Genomic DNA, 24,624 nt, shown 5'->3' with positions numbered 1-24,624 from the left:
CGCGCGGCGTCGCCAGGGTGAGAGGGCGGCCGGAGGCCTGGCGCCCGGAACCGCGCCTCCGCCCAGCGCGAGGAAGGGCCCCAGGAGCGAGCGGGGCCGAGGCCTCTGGACAGAACGGGGGCGCGGGGCGGCGCGGCTGGCGGGAGGGCGAGAGGGGGCCTGCGGGGGCCGCACTAGCCCGGAGCGGCTGGCTGCAGCTGTTGGCGCCCCCGCGGGGAGTGCGCAGCCCGAGCTAACGGTCACCGACGCCGTCCCGCGCCGCGCGGCCCACGTGCGCCATCGCGCCCGGAGCCCCCGGCTTCCCGCGGAGCGCAGCCAGCTTGCAGTGCGCCCCGTCCTGTGCCAGGCCAGGTGAGTCGGCGGCGGCTGGGCGTGAGGAGGAGGGAGGGCCCGAGCGTGCCCGCGCTGGGCACCGCCCCCTCGGCGCCACCAGTCGGTGGGCTGGGCGGGCCGGGGGCTCGGAGGTCGGGGCGCGTGCTCCCCCGGAAGGGAGCCGAGAGCCCCTTGAGCATCCCCTGAAATCCGGAAGGCGAGCCCGCGGGGGACGCCGCCTGTGTCTCTCCTAACTAGGAATCGTCCTTGCGGAAGATGGAAGGGGAGAAGCGGCCGCAGCCCTCCGTGGGCCTGTTTGCGGACGGGCACCTGATCCTGTGGACTTTGTGCGCGGTCCTGCTGCCCGTGCTCATCACCTTCTGGTGCAGCTTTCAGCGGTCGCGCCGGCAGCTGCACCGCAAGGAGATCTTCCGCAAGAGCAAGCACGGGTGGCGCGACACGGACCTTTTCAGCCATCCCACCTACTGCTGCGTGTGCGCGCAGCACATCCTGCAGGGCGCCTTCTGCGACTGCTGCGGGCTGCGCGTGGACGAGGGCTGCCTCAAGAAGGCCGACAAGCGCTTCCAGTGCAAGGAGATCATGCTCAAGAATGACGGCAGGGCCCTGGACGCCATGCCCCACCACTGGATCCGGGGCAACGTCCCCCTGTGCAGCCACTGTGTGGTTTGCAAGCAGCAGTGCGGCAATCAGCCCAAGCTCTGCGATTACAGGTACGACCTTGGTGGGTGCTGATTGTTCCACGATGCGTGGTAAGAGTCAGCGCTTCATGGCGTGGGTGTAGAGGCCAGCGTTGATCTCTACACATGGCCCCAACTGCCCACTTGGCGGAAACAAGCTAATGAACGTCCCTGGTATTGTACAAGCAGGGCAGCTTTGCAAGTCATATGCCGAGATGATGCATTTGGCCTCGCTCCTCAGCCAATCTGCTGTTTTGTTTGCTGTTTTGTAGGCTCTTGGCTTTCATACGGAGGTCTCTTAAGTGCTGTATATTTCATGGCCCCTGTATGTTCTAGTTTAGGTTTTGTTGCTGTTGATTATTTCCATTTTACAGAAGGAAAAATGAACTGTGGGCCAATTAACTTTTCCCTACAGTCGCAACACTGATTCACCCTCAGTGTTGTATCATGAATGTACAAGGACAACAAGTGTCATTCCAAAGCAGCGCTTTAAGTACCTGTTTCAAATATAGGTTTTGGTGCTATAGTGACAATAGTACACTTAAAGGGAGATGCAGCATCTTAGACAAGTGATTTTGATTAAGCCAAAAATATTTTAATGACTTTTAAATACACTCTGGGAAACACATTTGTGTTCTTAAATGTTGTCTGAAAATAGGTGAAGATGTCCTTTGCTCATGTTAGAGATTGGTAATGAAAGGGGATGATGCTGCTTTGTAGATCTTCTATTCTAACTCATTTTACAGTTGAGAGAATTTTACTCAGTGATAAAATAGAACAGGCATCCAGGAATTCTAACCCGCAGGACAGGGTTAGGAATACTAGTAATACCTAGCCTTGTCTCAGCCCTAAATCTGGATATCTTCATTGTGATGAGTTTTATTTCTGACAGTAGAAAGCCTTCTAAACATGCTTAAGAACTGAAATAGAAAGCTGGCACTAGATAGCAAGTTACTTTTTTGTCTGTTTTTTTTTTTTAATCCCTTTTTAAAAAAAACTGCGTGAGCACTGTTATGTCAACACCTCTCTTTAAATCTTATTTTAAATAGTTTTAGACTCAAGAAAACTTCTCCAAAAAATATATTTTAAACAACTACAGAGTTTTGTGACCATTCATTTTTGTTTGGTCTCTGAAATTTAGATGTTGTCCTTTTAGCATGAGTGAGAGCTAGGTTACCAATTTCATAATTCTTTCTATAGGTACGCATTAGTCTTCAAGAGTTGGGATTAGTTCAAAACGGCTTGAATTGAGTATGTTTTATTTCTTTCCCTTCTTTGTGTCTGTGCAGAATTGGATAAAAGCGGCTTCCATAAATACCTTAACTGCATTTCACATACACAGCACTCTGATCCTCCACTCAAATGATCTTTCTAGAAATTCATATCCGATGCGGTCCCTGCTCTACTTAAAACCCTTCAGTTGCCCCCATCACATACACTGATTGCCTTTCAATGTAAACTCTAAGTGCTTAACACAGTACACAAGGTCCTACACACTCTCTGGACCTTGCCTGCCCTCCTAGTCTCGTCTACCACCACCTGCGTTAAACTTTGTAGACCAGGAACCTCGGGCTGGCTGTAGTTTCCCTAAAATATCAGACTTTTTCTTACTGTCCTTTTTCTCAAGGCTTTCCTCTCTGTCTTAAGTATCCTTCTCCTGGCTAGCTTCTAGGATTCCTTGAAGACTCATCGCATGCCCTTTCCTCCAGGAACCCTTCCCTGATGTACTCACCCCAGGCCCCCAATTTTTCCTTCTTGATGATGACATAATGTCCTGTTTCTAGGTGGTTCTCAAAGTAAGGACCACAGACCACCAGCGTCAGAATCACTTGGAAACCTGTTAGAAACGTAAATTCTAAGGTTGCCAGATTTAGCAAACAAAATAAAAATAAAATTTTTGCTCTATTTGGGACATACTTACACCAAAAAATTATTTGCTATTTATCTGAAATTCAAATTTAACTGAGCATCTTCTGTTTTTCCTGGCAACGCTAGCCGTACCCCAGACCCAATGAATCGGAAACCTGGGCTGGGGACTAGCAATCTTTGCTTTAACAGGCCCTGCAGGTAATTCTGAAGTTGGAGAACCACTGCGTATATTTATGTAGCTTTTTAAACATGAGCCTCTGTCCTGAATTTTGTGTCCTTCCCCTTTGAGCACAGTGAATGTTTGTGATGATAGATCTCCTTTTCCTTATTAGCTTGTTCTTACTGGTTGCTTAGCAGTATGTTCCAAGCGTGCTAGAATCCCTCACCCATGGTAGAAATTATCTCTGTGTAATTTAGGAAGTGTTCATTATTCCCAGGAGAGAAGAGCACCGTATCCTGAAGGGGTACATAGTCTGCAGTGTTCTGATTTATTTTAGCCAGTAATTTTATTCAGTATTACAATCTGCTATGACCTTCTGTAGGAATGAAGTATTTTAGAATGAGAAACAAGATAAATATCTATTTAGAACTTTTAAACATAGACCAGACTGTCTCTCTCTGGATTTTATCAAGCATGGGGGCCAGGTGGAGGGGACCTTGCCTGCCCTCCTAGTCTCGTCTACCACCACCTGCGTAAAATCTCAGTCTGAGATTTTAAATGAATTATGAAGACTGTTCAACAAGTCAGCATTTCAAAGGGCGGTAATGACAAGTGATACCCGGTTTTAAAGTCTGCAGCCCAGTTAAACTCTGCAGATAAGTGACAAGGGCCTTTTAATTTATACTCAATCAATCATTAGTTTTCATATATCGAGCATCTATTTTGTGCTAGACACTGTGCTGGATTCTACTTTTCCTATAGCTTTTTGTGTGCGTGAGTGTTTTCCTGCCTTTACTCCCAACCACTACAAAATACTTCTGCACCTAGTGTCTTAATCACTCTTTCTTTATTATACTTCCTTTTTTTCATCTAACTAAAAGGAAATTCAGTTATATTTTTAAGTATTCATTACATTTATTAAATAAACCTTTATTCCTTATAGTGTTCTGTCTCATTAAGAAAACTTAAGGTGCCTTTTTAATTATAAGGCCTTTGTTCATTACATTCCACTCCATACACACACACACACACACACACACACACACACACACACAATGATTAATAAATCTGACTCTTAAAAGGTAATTACATTGGCAGCTTTGGTCTCGGCTTTGATTTTCAATTTTATATTTCTGTGTTCCATTGATATGTGTTTATTCATTTCATTAATTATCTGAAACAATGAAAGATAGCAAATCATCTAGAGCTCAGATAGGCAAACCTTTTCTGTAAAAAGTCATATCCAAGTATTTTAGGCTTTGCACACCATATGGTCTGTCATAATTACTTAACTCTACCATCCATCATAGTACAAAACCAGCCATAAACAATACATAAATGAATGGACGTAGCTATCTTCCAATAAAACTTGATTCACAAAATCAGGCAGCAGATGTATACATAGTTTGTTGACCCCTTTTCTAGTGTGAATTTCAAAAATGATTATCTCAATTTCTCATGTAATTTTGCAGCTGCTTCTAGCATACTATGGGAAGAGAACTATGGTGAACAGGTAACAGTAGAGAAAATAACAAGCAGTGTTGCCAGCAGTTTTTTTCCCCCCTGTGAAATTTTGTTGTTGTTGTTTTTAAATAAAACAGTCATACTCCTGCATAAGAATGGCACATGGGGTATTTTCTATGTCTTGATGAGGGTTTGAGTTACATGAATATGTTCATTTGTCAAAACTCAGCAAATGGACATATTTGTACATTTCATTGTATGTAAATTTTACATGAAAAGAAAATACCCTATAAACAAATAACAAATCTAGGTAATGACACCTGCTTGCTGAGGTATCTAGAAAGTATTCTAATATCTGTAATTTACTTGAAATGCACCAAAAATAAGATGGATTAAATATACCTGTGTTCACTGTAAAAAATAATTTTAATGCAAAACATTTTTAAAAAGCAAGAAGACTATCCTTGTTTTTTGGAAATGCTAGCTGAAGTATTGAAAAGTGAGATCTCATAATGTCTGCAATTTACTTTCAAATGATGCAGCAAAAGGAGTTTATATTGAAACAGAAAAAGCAACTGTGGGAGGATGTAATTAAGAATCAGAGTGAAAGGTTGGTTTAAGGTTACTCATTTTTCTATTCTTTTGACTTCTACGTAGTTTAAAATTTTTCAGAGTAAAAAGTTGGGGGAAAATAATGATCATAAGCAATTACTCAATGACATGATTACTGAAACTAAAATATCAAGACATTATTAGTAATGTCTTGTTTTCCCGTGTTAAATTTATATCCAGTTAAATACTAATTACCAAAGATTTAAAGAGAACAGGTCTCAGTTTTGAATGGTATTTCTGAGGAAAAGTATAGTGCTGAATAACCAGTAAGTATTTTGGCTTTACCTTTACAGAGCAAAGGATGGTAATAGCCATCCTATTGGGTCAAAGAATCTTTTCTGAAAATCTAAGAGAATTTAGTAATAAATAATAAAGGTGGCAGAAATCAGTGGGGATAGAAAAGATTATTTTATAAATCACACTAAGACAAGTGCTCTCTGAAGGAAAAAGGGTTAGATCTTTGTATCACACCAATATCACACTATCCACCAAAATAAACTCCAGATAGATTAAAACCAGGGTTCTTAGTTCATAGATACATAAGGTTCCAGGACAGCCTGATACTTTAATGAGGTTCTCAATGGACTTATAGCCCCAGAAGGTTAAGAAGCACTGAATTAAAGACATAAATATGAAAAATGAATTGTGAGGCAGGGGATGGGGAATAAATATAGGTGAGTATTTATCTAATTTGAAAATAGTAAAGGACTTCACAGTATAAAAGCATTGAAATAAACCACAAAGGGAAATATAGACCTATCAAAAAAATAAAGTTTAAGTATATTAAAAAGTAACTTTAAAGGAAAACTGAAACAAATTTGCAATACATATGACAGAAAATTCACCTTCACCTGGTGATCAAAGACCTCCAATAAAACAACAAAATACTTTTTTTGTCTATCAAATTATTAAAGAAAAAATGTTAAGTACTAAGGAGCAGCATTAGCAGGTGTTAGATATGGTGGATATCTTCCTGTGCTGATAACAAGCACATTGGACAGACATACAGTGTTTCCCCGAAAATGAGACCGAGCTGGACAATCACCTCTAATGCTTTTTTTGGAGCAAGACTTAATATGAGACCCAGCCTTATTTACTATAATATAAGACCGGGTCTTAGATAATATAATACAATATGAGACCAGGTCTTATATTAATTTTTGCTCCAAAAGACTCATTAGAGTTGATTGTCTAGCTAGGTCTTATTTTGGGGAAAACACAGTATCAAGAACCTTAGGAAAATGCATGTCCTTTGATTCAGTAACTTGACTTCTAAGATCCCAGGAAAATAATTTCATTTATGTTTAAGGTTTTTAACCAAGGTGTTTATCCTTAGAAAAGCAAACTATCTCAATGTTTGGGGAAAAAACAAAAACGGGTTAAATAAATGATGGTTTGTCCATATGATGTGATAGTGTATGTTCTTTACAAACCATGTTTTTGAAAAATATTTAATGGTATACAATATTCATGATAACAGTGTGGGAAGAAAAGTACTATCCAGATATGTGTGTGTGTGTGTGTGTGTGTGTGTGTGTGTGTGTGTATATATATATATATATATATATATATATATATATAATCCCTAACCTGAAAACTAAACATTTAGGTACTAGAAAACTGAGAATAAGTATATCAAAAAGTTAAGAGTAACTATACTTGGATGAGTTTTATGTCTGTCCGTATTTCCTAAATTCTCAAGCATAAGCAGATATTATCTAATTTAAACTACAATTTTAAAAGTTGTATATACAAGCAGTTCACGAATATATTCTGATTTTTAGAAACTCAAACAACTTATAAAAGAATGTAGAGTAAAAAGTGAATGTTCTCATCCCTCAGTCCCACTTCTCTTCCCAAAGAAAACCACTGTGAAATAATTCGGTGGGTATCCTGTCAGATTATTTTCAATAATAACATACTATTTTAAACATACTATTTTAAAATAATAACATACTATTTTAAAGAGCAGTGGGCGGAGGTACCAAACTTGAGCCACACAGGTAATCTACTACAGTTTGAAAACAAGTCTCAACAAAGGTTATGTGCAAGTTATTTTGCAGTTTTCTCTTTAACGGATCGTGCAGATAACTCCTTTCAGCAGTAAACAGCAGTAATTACTTGACAAATCTGAACATCCACCCAGAAAAAAACAACCTTAAAATAGAAGGCCAAGAGAGTCGATCTTGGAAAGAGTCCTTGTCCTCGTTTTTTAATTATTCATTTAATTATGACCATTATTTTGTGCCGGCCTGCTTTTGTCCGAACAGAGCTGCCTTATCTGTGAGAGGATGAAACACTAGCAGATTAGTAATAGGAACCAGGACCTTTACCAGCATAGTCCCTGCTGACTTCAAATGTAGAGGCAGATCGGAATGTACCTGTCTTCTGTCTGTATTTCACATGCAAGCCTATAGATTAGTTTTGTATTAACTGCCGATAAGAAATGGACTAGCTTACTATATTTACTAGTGTTCACAGATGGTTATATAGTGAAGATATTTTCAAACTGGATCCTGAGGAACGTTTCGAGGACGCAGGCCAGTGGAGCATTTAAGCAGTAAGGACTTTAGGCCTCACAGACCTAATTCAGCCAAAGCACAAATAAATAATACACAGAACTACTGTTCTAGATCAGCTCTTGTTTATGTGGATTATATCCATTGAGATTCACCACGTTATAAATTATTATTAAACTGAGAAGTTGTTTAAGTGTTTTTTAAGAGATTGGTAATGGTAACATAAATAATGTATTTTTATCAAAATAAAACAAATGAAAAGTTCATGAGAACAGTGACATTGTTTTACATTTTTGGTGTATTCCTTTGGCTTAGAAGTCAACTGGATTCTCCTGTCTGCTTCTGCATTCAGTTTATTGATGCAGCATATGTCATACAGCTTCTAGAAAACTCCGCTGTGCACTTTTGAGAGAATGAGGGTGAAATAGCATCTGACTGTTGTTACTAATATTAAAATGACCTTAACCTCACAGAAGCCCTGAAAGGATCTTGGGGACCCTGCACTACGCTTTAAGAACCACTGTTAAACCGCCCAGTATGTTCAAACTTCATTGCTCTGTTTTCTCCTACGCAAATACAGTTATAAATCTTTTATTTGCCAGATTTTATGTTCAATAGTGAGGAAATTACTGTTTTAATTTTTTTTTTGAGAAAAATTATAGGTCTCTAGATCAGTAAGATTATGGTTTTAAACTAATTATTGTCTTTGCTTCTTCCCTCCTTCAGATGCATTTGGTGTCAGACAACAGTACATGATGAGTGCATGAAAAATAGCATAAAGAATGAAAAGTGTGACTTTGGAGAATTCAAAAACCTCATCATTCCACCGAGTTATTTAACCTCTATCCATCAGATGCGTAAAGACAAAAGAACAGATTATGCAGTGGTAATCAGAGTTTATTTTTTCCTTATGTAATTGATTTCCAGAAAGTAGTTTAAGTCCATGTGTGACCCAGTTATGACTGTGTGTGTGTGAGCAGAATCATGGTAAACCATAAAACCCTACCCAGTTCCTAGAGATGTGCCACAAATTTTGGCTCTTAAATTCTTTCATGTCTAAAGGGAAATTGGAAGTGTTATATTAGTGGTTTCTAAATCACTGCCTGCATCTGAATCACTTGGGGAGCTTTTTGAAAATATAGATTCCTAAATCCATCCCCATCACCATGTGTGATTTAGTAGGTCTAGGGAAGGTCCCAGGAATCCATATTTTTTTAAGGTCCTCAGATGATTCTGATGAAGAGCCAGGTATGGCATTCATGATTATTGTCAGTGAAAAGAAAACATAGATTGTTCTGAAAGAACAACAAAAAAAACCAAATTGTTCTAAAAGAATTTTTCCATTTGGAGCTCTACATAGGGTGCCTACAGATAAGTTTACATTGCACATTAAATGCTGCCACAAATAATGTTGAACATTAAAGCTGTTAACACTTTACAGTATGTTTGTGTGAAAATCAATGTAAATATATCTCTCAGTCTTTATGTAGCTCTTAGGAATCACTATAAAAATTTGCATTAATTTCCTATTTGAGTATGCCAAAATAGTTGAACTATTTTATTTTAAAATCAAACTGTGTCTTTTCCAAGTTAGGATTTTATATCTTAAATGTCATCTTTGTCAATATTCCTGCAAAAGAAAGGCATTTTAAAATTTAAAAACATGTTTAATGTTGTTGTGATATATATTTTTAAATATACAACCCCTTATGAGTCTGAATTCAATCTGCAATCAAAAGGGATGAGAACCACTATGAAAAACCACAGAACACCTTCATTAGTGTCTATATCCACAAGTGAAGTGTAGAAGACAGACATTGTTAGGTTAGAAAAACAATTTCATTTGACTTTGGACTTTATACAAATCTGGATTCTTGAACCTATTTCTGAGGACTCCATTTAAAATTTAAAAAACAAAAAAGTTACAAACTAAAATACATTAGAATATATCCAGAAAAGGACAGTTAAGATAAAAGAGCAGAGAAATTCAATGTCCATTCTATGAAGGGTTGAAAGAACTTAAAATGCATTGCCTAGGAGACAAGACTAACGAAAGGCATAATGCTTCAGGTGTTTGAGCGTAACAGTTACAGGGAAGAACAAATGAAATTACTTCTATTTGCTTCAGGATGCAAAATTAGAACAATGAATAAAACTTATTGAAAGACATATTTTTAACTCAATTTAGTTGAATACTTTCTAATAATTTGATTTAGCAATGAAATGGGGCTGCCTGTTAGTGATTTCCTTCTTACATAAGTATCCATGCGTATACTAGAGGACTTAGCTAGAATAATATAAAAGAGGATTATATTATACATTAAGTGGAAGTTAAATTAGTTCATCTCTAAGGTCCCTTTTCATTCTTAGAATTCTTTGATTTTTATATTGTATTGAATGTTCTAGGATAGTTATTTTTCTCTCAGTAAATTACAGCACTGTTGTTATCAAGAAGTGAAAACTTTATTGCTCACCAGTTTTGAGATTCTTAACCATTTTCACTCATTTTAATTTTTTTAGCTAGCCTCTAAGCTTGGAAAGCAGTGGACTCCATTGATAATCCTGGCCAACTCTCGTAGTGGAACTAACATGGGAGAAGGGCTGTTGGGAGAATTCAGGATCCTTCTAAATCCAGTCCAGGTAACTAAAGAGAAAACCTTCCTTTCCATATTAATCTTTTCATTTTTAGCTTCTCATTTTTCCTAATTTGTAATAGTTGTTAATGCTTTAGACCAGCAATCAATGATTATAAAAAAGAATAATAATTATAAAAGTATCAAGCCATTTGAATATGTGGAGAAAGAGGTAAAGATTTAAAATGGTGCAGCCACATTAGAAAACAGTTTGACAATTTCCTAAAATGTTAAACATATATTTACCATACCACCTAACAATCCCATATTTAGGAATCTACCCAAGGGAAATGAAAAATATGTTCTATAAAGACTTTTATGCAAATGTTCATAGCAGCATTATTCATAATAGCCAAAAAGTGGAAACAACGGGACTGTCCATCAAAACAAAATGTTACGTACCCATACAATGAAATGTTATTCAGTGGTAAAAAGGAACTAACTACTGATAGATACATCGTAAAATGAATGAACCTCAAAAACATGCTAAGTGAAAGAAGCCAGATGCAGGAGGTCCCTATTGTATGATTCAGTTAATGTGCTGTGCCCACAAAGGGCAAATCTGTAGAAACAGTACATTCATGGTTGCCTGGAAATTGGAAGTCACGCACATGGACACTGAGGGATCTCAGTGGAGAGATGAAAGTTCTAAACTGGATTATGGTGGGGGTTGCACAACTCAGGAAACTTACTAAAAATCACTTAAATGTTTACTTGAAGTGGGTGGATTTCATTATATGTAAATTATATCTCAATTAAAAAATAAGAATAAAAGGTTCACAACATTAAGACTGAGGTTACATGCTAGCAGCTTCTACTTCAAAGAACTAAAGAACCTATTGTACAATGATCAGAAATGCAATAATTTTTTTCCTTCCAATTTGTATTTTTCCCTTTCAACATTATACACCTTAAGGAAATTATAAAAATAATAAAAAAGGAAAGAAAATCACCTGCATTTTCCCCACTTAAACACCTCAGTTGTGTTCACTTTTTTGTGTTCTTTCCATGAATTATCTACACATTTCCATGTTAACGTTACTGTAACAATAATCTAGGTACAAATTTGCATTCTGTTTACTTAAAAGTATAAATAGTTTTCCATGTTGTAAAAAAGTCCTCATAATTATATATGTAATAATTAATTATTCAAATAGATATAACATGTTTATCCAGTCTCCTGCTGTTGGAAGTTGAGTTTGTCTATGGTTATGCAATTATAAATAACACCACATTGAATACCTTTATTCATGGTACTTCTGTCTTTTGGAATATTTTCCTAGATCATTTACAGAATTATAAATATCAAGGATCCTTGCATATTTTGTCATTTTATTCATATTGCAAAATTGTTTTCCAGAAATGTGTACTGACTTAACACTAATACTGGATTTTTTAAATCCAGTATAAAGTATGAAGTACTAGTTAAAGGTGAACCTAGTACATTCTGGTTTCATGTGAACAGGAAGGAAGGAGTGTTGTATAATAGACTATAGGATTGAATCTGTATGTCAGCACTTAATTAGCAGGGGAATCTTAGGCACGCTGTTGAACTTTCCTGTGTCTTGATTTCCTGGTGAATAGAATGAGGCCTACTCGTGCTTTGTAGGGACAGTATTGGGATGAGCCACAATGACTATTAAGAGTCTGGCATAATTCCACTTCAGGTATTTATATGAAGAAATCCAAAACATTTAATTTGAAAAGACATGCACCCCTATGTTCATGGCAGCGCTATTTACAATAGCCAAGATATGGAAGCAACCTATGTGTCCATCGATAGAAAAATACATAAAGAAGAGGTGGTACATATACAATGGACTATACTCAGCCATTAAAAGAAAAACAATACAATGAAATCTTGCCATTTGCAGCAACATGGATGGACCTAGCGGGTATTATGCTAAGTGAAATAAGTCAGACTGAGACAGACAAATACTATATTATTTAACTTACATGTGGACTCTGGAACACAAAAGAAAGGAACAAACGAAACAGAAACAAATTCATAGATCAAGAGAATAAACTGATGGTTTCCAGATGGGAGTGTGGTTAGGGGAATGGATGAAAAGGTGAAAGGGATTAAGAAATACAAATTGCCTGTAATGAAAACAGTCATGGGGATATAATGTACAGGATAGGGAATCCAGTCAATATTGTAATAACTCTATAGAGTCAGATGGGTACTAGACTAGTCGGGGATCACTTGATAAGTTATATAAATGTCTAATCACTATGTTATACATCTGAAACTAATATTGTACATCAACTATAATTGGAAAATAAATTAATTTGTTTTTAAAGTTTTAAAAGATGCAAAAGAAAAAAGGAATCTGGCCCAGAGCCTGGCATATTGTTAAAGATGGATGCATTGTAGCCAGTCTTGTTACTTAACCACATCTGTATTCATCTAGAGGGAAATCTTCCTCACAAATGGAGGACAGTGCTGGATGAAAATAAGTGTTTTCTTTTCTTTCATGTCTAGGTTTTTGACGTAACTAAAACTCCCCCTCTCAAAGCCCTACAACTCTGTACTCTGCTTCCTCCCCACTCAGCTCGAGTACTTGTTTGTGGAGGGGATGGGACTGTGGGCTGGGTCCTGGATGCAGTCGATGGAATGAAGATTAAGGTACCTACCTTTACGACATGCTTGCCTTTCACAGAAGCACTTCCAAGATGACTGTACAGTATATGTTTTGGTTATATGTTTATTATGCAGATGAATCTGAGAAGGCATTACCAATTTTGAATATTATCATTAAGCAGTTAGCATTAGCAAAACAACATACAGTTGTTATATTTGTATCTGTTATTGCTTTGGTCTTTAAGTTTTATTGACCAAATGTTATTGACCTACAAACAGTCTGAAGAGAAAAATCTAAGCTATGTCTTGCATATTCTAGGGACAAGAAAAATACATTCCACAAGTTGCGGTCTTGCCTCTGGGAACAGGCAACGATCTATCCAATACGTTGGGTTGGGGTACAGGTTATGCAGGAGAAATCCCAGTCACACAGGTCTTAAGAAATGTGATGGAAGCAGATGGAATTAAACTGGACAGGTAAGTCACACTTCCCCAAAAAAGTAGACTTCTTGAGCTTTGAGAGTATTGTTTGGTTTGTAAATAAACTCTTGTGAAAATTAAATGGAATTTAAAAGTAAAAGACTACATTAGTTGTACTTACATGTAGTTGCTAGTGTTTTATTTTGTTGTTGTATATTTTGTTGTTATGTAAGGACTGAAGTCATAAGTTAGCCAATTAACTTATCTCAAATTTTGCATACTCACATACTCACTTAGATGTGCTTAGTTTTTCAAATGTTATTTTAATAGAAGGACCTCACTCCCACGCATCCAGAGTTGATTGATAATAATTTTAATTAACTGTCAATTAAGTTGGAAATAATCACAAGTTTTTTTTAACTTCCGTTTTTTAGATGGAAAGTTCAAGTAACAAATAAAGGATACTACAACTTGAGAAAACCCAAGGTATGTTTTTAGGGCTTCGGTTGCAGGTAGTGTCAGCGAACACGATGGAGTGCCTCCACTGTATAAGACGTGGCACTGTGGTGGGACCCAGGCCTGGTGCTTGTCTCTGATCAGACACAGGCCTGATCCTCTCACCTGCACAGCTCCTGAGTGGGATTGTAAAGAGTGCTGTGGGAGAGAGCCCGGGCAAGGGTGCTTGGTTCGGCCCTGGTAGACCAGGCTGAAAAGACTTCAGGGGAGGTCACATGTGACTTGGTCCTTAAGAGGTAGATAAATTTAGATCAACAGACAAAGGAACAAGACTTTCCCAGCAGAGGAAATAAAGACCAGACAGTACAGTTCTTGGTTAGCAAATAGCAAATAATACAAAGAGAGCAGATCTGTATGTTTAAAAAGATGCTCTGGAGATAGTGTGAAAAGAGCTTAGAAACCTGCACAAGAACAAAACAAGGGGGATCTTAGGATGAGGACAACTCAAAGACATTTTAGAGGTGGACTTGATCAAGAGTTGACAGCTGATTGGTATTAGAGGAAGAGAAAAAATAACCCATTACCACCAGAGTTCTAGTTTTTATGGCTGGATGTATGGAAAGGACATTAACTAAGATAAGAAAAATAGAGAGACTTTCAGGTTTGAGATGGAAGAAAATGAGTTAGATTTTGGGCCTGTCAACCTTGAGGCTGTGGAGCCTTGAACAAGAAGTTGGAGATTCAGGCGTATTGCTCAGGAACAAGACAGAGCTGAAGCTGTAGACTGAGGAATCCAGGCCAGGTTGGGTAGGACCAGTAGCCTGGATTGAGACTGATAGAAGCAAATGTAACGGGACCACAGGAGTGGAAAGCCTGGGTGCCAAGTAGAGCCATCCTAGATGATAAGATCTGAGGTGTAGCATATTAAACAGAAATGGAAGGGAAATTTATGTCTATACTGATCAGCCTTTGAACTGAAGTTTTATTACTAGATAGCATAAAATAGCTCTATGTGAAGGGTAAATGCAGGAAGTATTAAATTTTCACAAAGAACATAAAAACTAAGATTGACATACTTAATATCTGACAGGCTTGGGCTGAAGCATAATCTGGTGCTTCTTATTACCCTTTTCCATAGGAATTCACAATGAACAACTATTTTTCTATTGGACCTGATGCTCTAATGGCTCTCAATTTTCATGCTCATCGTGAAAAGTCACCATCTCTGTTTTCTAGCAGAATTCTTAATAAGGTGTGTTGGATAAAATAACATTTCCTGCTTATCACCGAAGGTACAGTAAAAATCAATGGTTCAATTCTATCTAGCACTTTCTCAAGTAGATTCAGATACAACTAACTTATGAGAACACTGACCTCTGCTTTGTGTAAGACTGTCAAATTAGATCCTTAAATGTATTTTATTAAAGTATTTTATCATTATAGCACACTTTTTTAAATTTAAAGTTGAAATGTTTTACAGCATATTTTGCTTAGAGGGCAACTAAGTGGAATATATGATAGCTTATCTTACTTAAATGGCAACTAAAATTGGAAAAAAATTTTAGGCAGGATAAATTTTTGGTGAAGTTGTTATAGGAAAAATAGATTCCATTGGCTTGAAAATACTCCAAAAGGTAAGAGAAGGAACAGTTTGTTTACCATGGCTTTTAACGGGGATCTTTGCTCTGGTTTCTAGTACAGTGGATTCCTTTGGTGGAAGTTTTGTCTTGGAATTTTTTTTAATGACTGTTGGTGATTGAGCAATAGGATGGGAAAAATAAATGCAAAAACAGTTTTGCTCCTGGTTCTATTTTACAAATATTTTGAATTTCCAAATAGTATCCTTTTATGGACATAGATCCTAAGGCAGTAAGTATCGCTGTTTATACAAGTGGTAATTAACATTCTCAGTGCTTCCATCAACCTTTGAATATTCAAAAGTGACTATAAAATGTTGGCTAGATTTATCTCTATTGCTTTCATTAAGTAATCTCAAGTGCTAGAAAAAGGTGGACTTTTTCTAATTTTAATACAGTATTTCTTTATAAAAATGTAGCTTTTTTGATAACGGGGAGAAAACACCATCTAGGAACAAACCATCCCTATCCGATATTCCCCTAAAAAATGGCTAATTGAACTCAAAAGTAATTGGGCCCCTTCTTCCCATCAGTATCTAATCCACTCTTAAGGTAACATGACTTAGCACTCATGTCTGGGAGCTTTGGTACAGTGTCTTTTTCTTGCAGGGTTTGTTAGATTGTTTTCATATGATAATTTCTGTTCATTTCTCATAGGCGGTTTACTTATTCTATGGAACCAAAGATTGTTTAGTGCAAGAATGTAAAGATTTGAATAAAAAAGTTGAGGTAAGCTTTTAAAGTTTAGGTGGTCTCTGTATTATGAACATTTTGAAATAAAAGTGCTGAATTATCTATTAACATATTTTGCTAACATATATGGAGTATTTATTGTGTGCCAGGCACTTTACTAAGTGCTGTATACACATTATCCCACTAAATTCTCACCACAGCCCTATAAGCAAGTACTGTTACAGTCCCACTTTGAAGAGAAGTGGGTTTGAAATTAAGAAGAGAAATGCAAAAGAGAAAACGGTTTGAAATTAAGTAAATTGCCCACATACACATGTAATCAGGATTTGAACGCAGGTTTATGTAATTCTAGAGTCTGTTTAACTCTTATGCTAAACAGCTTCCGTTAATATGCGATGACTAATGTGAGGTTATCTAACACAGTGCCTGACTCATCATGGACTCTCAGAGGGAAGTTTAAACCCAAAGTTTAATTCATATTATGGCGGTGATATATCTCTCTTACATACTAAAGCAAAATAAAAATGTATGAGCAGTAAAAATGGGATATTTAATTATTGTTTATTGCTACAGTATACCCTAAAATCATGATATGGCAAAGTCTTGTATATATTCCTCACTTGCTTCCAAGAAGAGTCTGTAATGGTTAATAGCAATGACAAAGACAATCATACGGGGAAACCTAGAACTAGTAAAATAAGTAAAAGGGGAAGAGCTAAACAATCAACAGCTTGGGAACAGAGTGACAAGAATGAGCAGGGAGTGACGAGCCTGATTATACATAAGCCAAGGAAAGCTGCTGCAGTTAGGCAAACACTTAGCTCACAGCCTTTGCAGCCATAGCACAGGGAAAATGGCAAGGTTTTCCATTTTAAAAGTTTCCTTCTGATTCATCATATTTCCTTTGTCTTAGCCTTTGACAACATTAGTAGAGTGAAGCATAGAAGGTAGCACTTTATTTTCTGTCTGATATTTTATTTGTAGAAAAAATACGTGTGAAGCCACCTACAAATGCCAGGCACTGTCCTAGGTACTGACGATACAGTGATCAAATCCCTTGCTCTGACTAAGTTGTAGTCTAAAGAGAAGAAACTATCACATTGCAATACAGTTTGAAAAGTGATGTGTTAAGGAAGGCAGGAAGGCATGCTGTCTTACACGAATAAATAAGAGTAATACATAACCTAGGGGTTGGAGAAACACTAGGGACAGCAACTGTAATAAGGAAGTCTTTCTGGAGGAAGTGACAGGCTGGAATATAAGCATTAAGAATTAGCGAAGTGCAGAAGGAAGTGAAAATTGTTCTTAGCCAAGAGCAGTATGTGCAAAGGCCCAGAGGCAAGAGAAAACATGGCATATTCAAGTGAGTTAAGGCTGCAGCATAGCTTGCAGGAGGGAAAGTGGCGAGAGCTGAGGCTGGAGAGAGGAATAGAGGCCAGATGGCAGAGGGGTTCAGGGGTTCCGAGTGGCCTGTTCAGGAACTTGGGTTTCATCCTGAGCACCGAGTCACGCCATTGAAGGGTTGTGATTGGGGGATGACAAATTTGCCTTTTATGAGTGTTGATTCAACTGCTCTGTGAGAGAGGCCTAAGAGGAGAGTAAAGCTAGAGGCAGACCAGTGAGGAACATCTTCGGGAAGAGTGACGCCATGCTGGACTAGGGTGCCATCAGGAAGGATGGAGACGGGTAGACACTTGAAAGTAACATCAGCTGTTTTTAGTGATTAATTGGCCATGGAGTCTAAAGGTGAAGAAATCAAAGAGAACTCCTGGGGTTCTGGCTTAGGCACCTGGGGGGTTGGGTTACTCCTCTTCCCTGGGAAGCAGATTGGTAGGGAGGAGTGCAGAGAAGATGCTGAACTCAGTTTTATACGGAGGAGTTTTAGGGGCCACCGTCAGTTGGACGTGTTTTGTGGGCAGTTGAATACACAGATCTGGCCCAGTTCAGTGTCATGGAACAGCAACATATAGCTGTCAGCACAGAGATGGCAATTAACAATATAGAAGAAATAGCTAAGATTTTCCTCCAGAGTCTAATGCCATCAGCGTGAGGCAGGAAACGGAGCTCTCCGTCATGACTGAGGAGGAATATCCAGATGAGTAGTCTGGTGCCCAGAAAGCAGAAGAAGAGAGTATTTCAGAAAAAGAGATAAGGGGTCAGCAGTGTCTGGTGCTGCTGAAACAGCAAGGCAGGTAAGGCCTGAAGAAAATAATGGAATTTAACAAAAAAGACATCACTGTTGACCTTGGTAAGAAAAAAATAATAATAGTTATAGTTGATTTATAATCAACATTGGACCAGTGGGAAAGCCAGATTACCTTGAGCACAGGGCAGGAAGTAGTCTTCTCTTATATGTGCACCTCTCATATCTCAAGTATATGAACATGGATGTCCATTCTAAGTGGATATGCCTGGAAATCATGTACCCTGTAATAATTAACTACTTGGATTTCTTTAAAGCTAGAACTGGATGGTGAGCGAGTAGAACTGCCGAATTTGGAAGGTATTATAGTTCTGAACATCGGTTACTGGGGCGGCGGCTGCAGGCTCTGGGAAGGGATGGGAGACGAGACTTACCCTCTAGCCAGGTATGTACGTTTGCAATCTGGTTGGTTGTTCGTCTATGTCACTGTTTTCATTAAAGCAGTCTGTTGTTGTTTATAGACTCAACTGCTAAAAATTGTTCCCTCAAATTTTCTTTTTTATATATCTCATTAATGTAAACGTTTAATAAACTGATGGTCCACCCACCTTAAAAACTAATTGTCCTGACATGGCTGATTTTATGTTATTTTATCATATAATCCATGTTTCCTTTTTCCAATTTTAGGCATGACGATGGTTTACTGGAAGTCGTTGGAGTATATGGGTCTTTCCACTGTGCTCAGATTCAAGTGAAACTGGCAAATCCTTATCGCATAGGACAAGCACATACAGTGCGGGTAGGTGAAGTATTACTTAACAGGCTAATTTGTCCCAGTCCATTTCTAAGCCATTGATATGTACAAGAAAGCAGACATCCTATAGCTTTCCTTAAACAGTGGTTTACAACCCACGCTGTTGATCGCCCTCCACCAGGAGCTGGAGTGGGATGGGGAGAAACAGGAAATAAGGCCCTCCATCCAGTTGAAGAAATAAAGCCTTCAGTGGAAAAGACTCCTAGAAACAATCAGTGAATAAAGATATATTCAGATTAATTTGCTAAGAAATGTCCCTAAGAAGGGTTAAAGGACTATGGATGGTGTAATTAAAAAAGACCTTTCAGAACTTTTTGGGGACTGACTTTTTTCTCATTATTGTTCCCGGACGCCAGCTGATTTTGAAGAGCTCCAGAATGCCAATGCAAGTGGACGGGGAGCCATGGGCCCAAGGGCCCTGTACTGTCACCATAACTCACAAGACACGTGCGCTGATGCTGTATTTCTCTGGAGAACAAACAGATGATGACATCTCTAGTACTTCAGATCAAGAGGACGTAAAAGAAACTGAGTAGCTGGACGAGGAAATGAAACTATAGAATCCTTACAAACAAGCAGATACACAGTCATCCAAAAGTAGAAATTCTCTTGTCAACCATTTAGTCTTAATTTCACCCGTAGTATAATGAGTATACATTTCTGTAAATAGCATCCCAAAAACAGCCAGACTTCCAGGTATTTACAAATGCCTGTTCTTTTCAACAAAACACTTTGATCACATAATACTCATTTTTTAAAAGTCACAGAAGGTTGCGTGAAGGTGAAGTGTTTTTTCATGGCTTTACGTTTGAGAGTGAGGTTTGCTCTGAAGGGTACACTCTCACCCCTTATTCGTTTGAGGGACGAAAACATCATTTCCATCTTACTTTTTATCGTGGTGCCACCATAACGGTTTAAAAATTAACTTACGTTTTTGAAAAGGGATGGTGGGTTTCAGATGCAGGACGCCCGCCTGCAGCATGCCTTTTTAGATGCCTACATACAGCCCCGCACCATGTGGGTCCACATGTGTTTATTTCCAGGAAACCCTGCATGGAGAAATGTAAAAGAAAGACAGTACTTAAAATCTGTATTATGATTTTTATTTTGGGAGCATTTCCAGACCCCCAAATGTTGTTTGGTTACCCCTGGAAATTACCATGTTGAATTGAAATTCAGTATCTTCTTTCTAACCCAATATAGCCCAAAGAGAACCACATAGGTGAATTGGTAAAAATTTTCAGAGAGCACTCTGGATTGAAAGTCATGGGTTCCGAGATGGACGGCACACCAATCTCTTTTGACTAAAAGACAATGTCACCCATTCAAAAAAAATGTACTAAAGAAAATTTACTAGTCATATTAATTGCTCAAAAACAGTTAAATAATGCTTGATAAGTTTTAAAACTTCAGTGATCTTATAGTAGTTTTAAATACGGTAGTTTTTTATAGCCAAAGTACTTAACAGAATTTCCCCTGGGGAAGTTCCGAATCCTCTGCTAAAATGTTTATATCATATTTATTTTAAAATGAGAGAGATATATTTTTTTTACTTATTTATTTTCTTCATTGTGGTAACATGTTTAGTGTTTACAATACATGGCTTTATTTAATAAGTTAAACTGATCACATAAATTCTAGTCACAATCAGAAAGGTAGCCTATTAACTAAGTAATTAAAACACGTAATTTAATTCTCCTGACAGATATTCTCATTCTTCAGAAATATTCCTTAATTTTTTTTTAATTTTTTTTTTTTAAGAAAAGGTCAGGGGTTTGAAAGCACTGTCAAACTGCTTTTGGATAACTGACAGTTTTGTTTCATTGTTTTATTTGACTCTCAACTGCCAAACACTGAAGGACTAGACTCATGGTTACCCATTAGAGGGTGCTCTTCTCTTGTGAACCAACTTACTCCTTCAGGTCCTGTAGTTAGACTCATTGGGCCTCCCATCTGTTGTTTTTCTAACAAATAGCCTGTTTGTGTGCTTGGTGGTTTTCATGACATTAATCTCTGAAAGATTAGAATGTATCCCCCAAAACACCATTAGCTCTCCTGAAGGATATATTATAAATCTGTCATCCATGAATTGCTGTAAACTTAAATTTCAGTCACCCTCAGGCCCAGGAACAACTTAGTGCTGTATACTGTAGTCTGTACATTATATAAGATACTTTTTATTTTGCTTCAATTAACCTCTTCCAGATTTCAATGGGAGATGCTAAATTCTAGTACTGAAAGATTTTGTGAGCAGGTCTGTTTCACCTTATTCATACACCTTTCCTGGTAGGTAACCTATTGTGGTGAGAGAGTTTTGTAGATTTTCTTTTATGGGCTGATCATGTTTTTAGTAGAACAAGTTTTATTCTTTAATTCATGGTCAAAATTGGTTGATATTACATTTTACAAAAATGCTGTTAAGTTCACTTTGCTTTAGACTATATTATTTATAATTCATAGTGCTAATTATAAAATCAGAATATATAGTTAATTTGGGATATCAGAATTAACATAAAACAATTGTAGTTTTTTAGTTGTTAAAACTACTCTAACCATAATGTTACATTGGATTTAGAACAGGTTTATATACAACACCGTCATTTATTTAAACAAATTGGTTTTTCAGTTTTCATAATCAATGGTTTTTTTCCCCACTGACCCTTCATGAAGTTTTTCTTTTGCCTTACTCACTCATTCAGACTTAATTTTTATTTAGGAAAGTTACTTCGGAATACTATATTATAAAACATTATCTTATTTCAGCAAAATTCACTTTTTTAGGCACATTTATTTAGCATTTCAAATAAATATATAGGCATGTGTCTTGTTTTAAATAATTACAATTTACAAGACTCGTGTTTGCAAGTTATATATTAAGGTACCGATTGTTTACATTACCAGGGATTCTACACTTTACAGAAGATAATTTGCCGTAAGATTTCCCTGTTCCATTTGAAATGGTCTTGATTTTTTTAAATCATAGCTTCTATATTCTCAGGAAGAAATATATGAAGTAAAGCATATCTCCATGTCTGTTTCAATTTCTCTCATCTTTTACTGTCCTCATACATTCCTAACTCCTGGTAAACTTAGTGGCTTAAACACTGAATACCTGGCAGCTCTTATGGATTCCCTCATAGAAGTAGACGGTGATAATTTTCAGTACTTTGTTACGTTTAATAGAAATCAAACTGACTTGTGTTTTAAAATATAGGTTGTCTAATGGGAAGATTACATAATCTTAAGTGTGTTTTAGGTTTTTCTGCAACAATTAGCTGTGAACCCTTAATTATAAGCTAATGTTTATAAAAATTTTATAGTCAAAATTATTTTATTTTTCAAGGTGTGTCAAAAACATGTAGTATTTGCTTTTTGAAATACGTTTGCCTACTTAGAGTTGTAAGTATACTGTGACTCCGAAATTGTAAAGTGCTTTTTTGTGCTATAAAAAGGAATACTACCAACATGTCAAAAAAAGATAGTGTGCATTTGTAATATAAAGTTATATTTAACATTTGTTAATTTTAAATTTGCACCAACTAAAAAACTTTAAAGGTTATAATTTATAGATTCCTGTGGATCCGAATACATAATTTGTACTTGTACAGCTGAAAAGGTTATACTTTCCTTAGAATGGATAATAGTTTTATGTTGTTTTTCCTTGAAATGATAATATTGAAGCAAGACCCAGCACTTTATATATTAGGATTTTTTTTTAATTCTACCTAACTTAGAACAATGAAATGTAGGTAGATTTATTTTTAAAAAGGAAAAATCTAGACATTTAAAAAAGAAAAAATAGTGTTGTTACTCTACCCCATTCTGAATGAAGGTGTGTTTTCAGCCACAAGACAGAAAAGGCTATTTTGGTTTTGCTTTTTAAAAGTATGTCCCTGCCTTCTTCAAATTTTCCCTTTAAGGCCTAGCTCCTGTTTCTCCAAGTATGAGCTGCAGGCCATCTGCACCCTCCAAGCCACCTGGGAGTTGGGTAGCAGTGTGGATATGCCTTTGTGAATCAGTGTCTCTGGATATGGGACACAGGCATCTCTGGTTTTATTAACAAGCACCTCAGGTACTTCTGGTGTACACTGAAATGTTCAAGCTACTGGTCTCTGCCTTGTGTTCCCCGGGGGCTTTTGCCAGATGGCTGCCACGCAGGAAAACTGAATTAACTGGATGTTCTTAAAATTTTTTTTTCTTCACTACACTAACTGCCCTCTTCTCCCCAAATCTTTCTTTTAAAATTAGAAACTCGGTGAAAAACTTGCTCATATCCTATCCAAGCTGACATACGTATACTAAACTCTAGTACCTAAAAATTGTGCCGCAGATTCTGACGGGGAGCCATAGGTTTTGGACTGCGATCCATGCAGCGCAGAGAAGCAGTGCTACAGGAGCCCGCGTGGACGCCACAGAGGCTCCTCTTTCTCACGTCAGGCAGTGCCGCCCCAGGCGGGGGTGCTGCTCAAGACGAGGTTTCAGTCGATAAAATATTTCCTCCTCTCAAAAAAAGATTCCACTGTGGTGTGTTTCTTTTTTAAGAGTTTGGAGGCCACTACTCTAATGACTCTGACACCTGGTTAATTTTCTACTGATTTTTACATATTCAGAAACCCCCTTTTTTTGGTGAAAAGAATATTTTGGAAGTCTCAGTTAGTTACTGCTTGGAATATGGCCACTTGGCTATTTCACACATTTTAAAGGCATTTTGTTGAATAGTAAAGCACTGGCTTAGCCTGCTTCTCATATTTCTAATTTTAGTAGAGAAGTGGTCTGTGTATTTAATTTTAGTTATGTAAATACACACACACATTTTCCTTCATGGCCCTGACTGTAGTCAGTTCATGAGGCTTGCAGTTCTCAAAAGGGTATGTTCCAAGGTTCTAGAGAAATAATCAAAAAATGTCATCCTCTAATACAGAAGTTGAATTGTATTGCTGATCTTAGACCTAGAACACTTCCTGGTCTTTGCAAGGATGCCCTGGGCTACCTCACCATGGAAGGACGGTGTCAAAGCAGAATGCACATCTCATGACTGACATGAAAAGAGCTGGAAAGTTAGGTGGCTTTCCTTGTTCCTCTAATCGTGCCCAGGCAAGAGGGCATCCCGATTACATGAGATTGGGCTACCTGTGAGAAAATTCCTGGAGTGAGGAGGGGCCTTTGTGAAGTCTGGATGACAGTGGTTCGTAAGAACATTTGTTATTCCAGTTCTAGGCTCTGCCAGCAGTCTTTCTCTTGAATTTGATCTGCTTAAATGAGCCCTGCAGGTAAATTGGCATTCTGATTTGTAATTCTGTTTTATACACGTTTAAAGCCCCCTGGGTCCTTGGCCCTGATCCAAGGCAGTGAACTGACTGAATCAGATCTCTGAATCCAGTGTTGAAGATACTTGTGGGGCTTCACTAGGCAGCCAAAGGGCCTCTTGCTCTTTCTCCCCCTCTGGCCACAGAACTGTGTACCTACCACTTAATTACCCTGTGTTAATTGTTTTTGTTGTGTTGGGTCTGTATAGTTGGGGTTATTGCCTACAGACAAAGGTAAAATTAAAGCATTTGATATGTTGAAGGTGTTTGCTTGTTTTTTAATAAAATTAAAAGTGCAGCCCTT

General features: G+C 37.7%; 1 protein-coding gene across 1 annotated transcript; it reads left to right on the top strand.

Moving 5' to 3' along the window:
• The first annotated feature begins 64 nt into the window (after positions 1–64).
• On the top strand, positions 65–24,624 carry DGKE (diacylglycerol kinase epsilon). Its single transcript, XM_081027657.1, has 12 exons — positions 65–351; positions 571–1,043; positions 8,361–8,520; positions 10,155–10,274; positions 12,753–12,896; positions 13,171–13,328; positions 13,706–13,757; positions 14,866–14,979; positions 16,022–16,093; positions 18,518–18,645; positions 18,888–18,999; positions 19,371–24,624. The coding sequence occupies exons 2-12, from the start codon at positions 589–591 to the stop codon at positions 19,548–19,550; spliced, it is 1,695 nt and encodes a 564-aa protein (XP_080883783.1). The 5' UTR covers positions 65–351; positions 571–588; the 3' UTR covers positions 19,551–24,624.

This window comes from Rhinolophus hipposideros (assembly GCF_964194185.1).
Source record: "Rhinolophus hipposideros genome assembly, chromosome: 20".
NCBI lineage: Eukaryota > Metazoa > Chordata > Mammalia > Chiroptera > Rhinolophidae > Rhinolophus > Rhinolophus hipposideros.
This window is presented reverse-complemented; position numbering and strand designations above follow the sequence as displayed.

Coding starts and splice junctions, on each gene's coding strand:
- DGKE (XM_081027657.1), top strand. CDS start 589: ATGGAAGGGGAGAAGCGGCCGCAGCCCTCCGTGGGCCTGTTTGCGGAC. Junction 1,044..8,360: donor CCCAAGCTCTGCGATTACAG/GTACGACCTTGG, acceptor TCCCTCCTTCAG/ATGCATTTGGTGTCAGACAA. Junction 13,329..13,705: donor GATGGAATTAAACTGGACAG/GTAAGTCACACT, acceptor TCCGTTTTTTAG/ATGGAAAGTTCAAGTAACAA.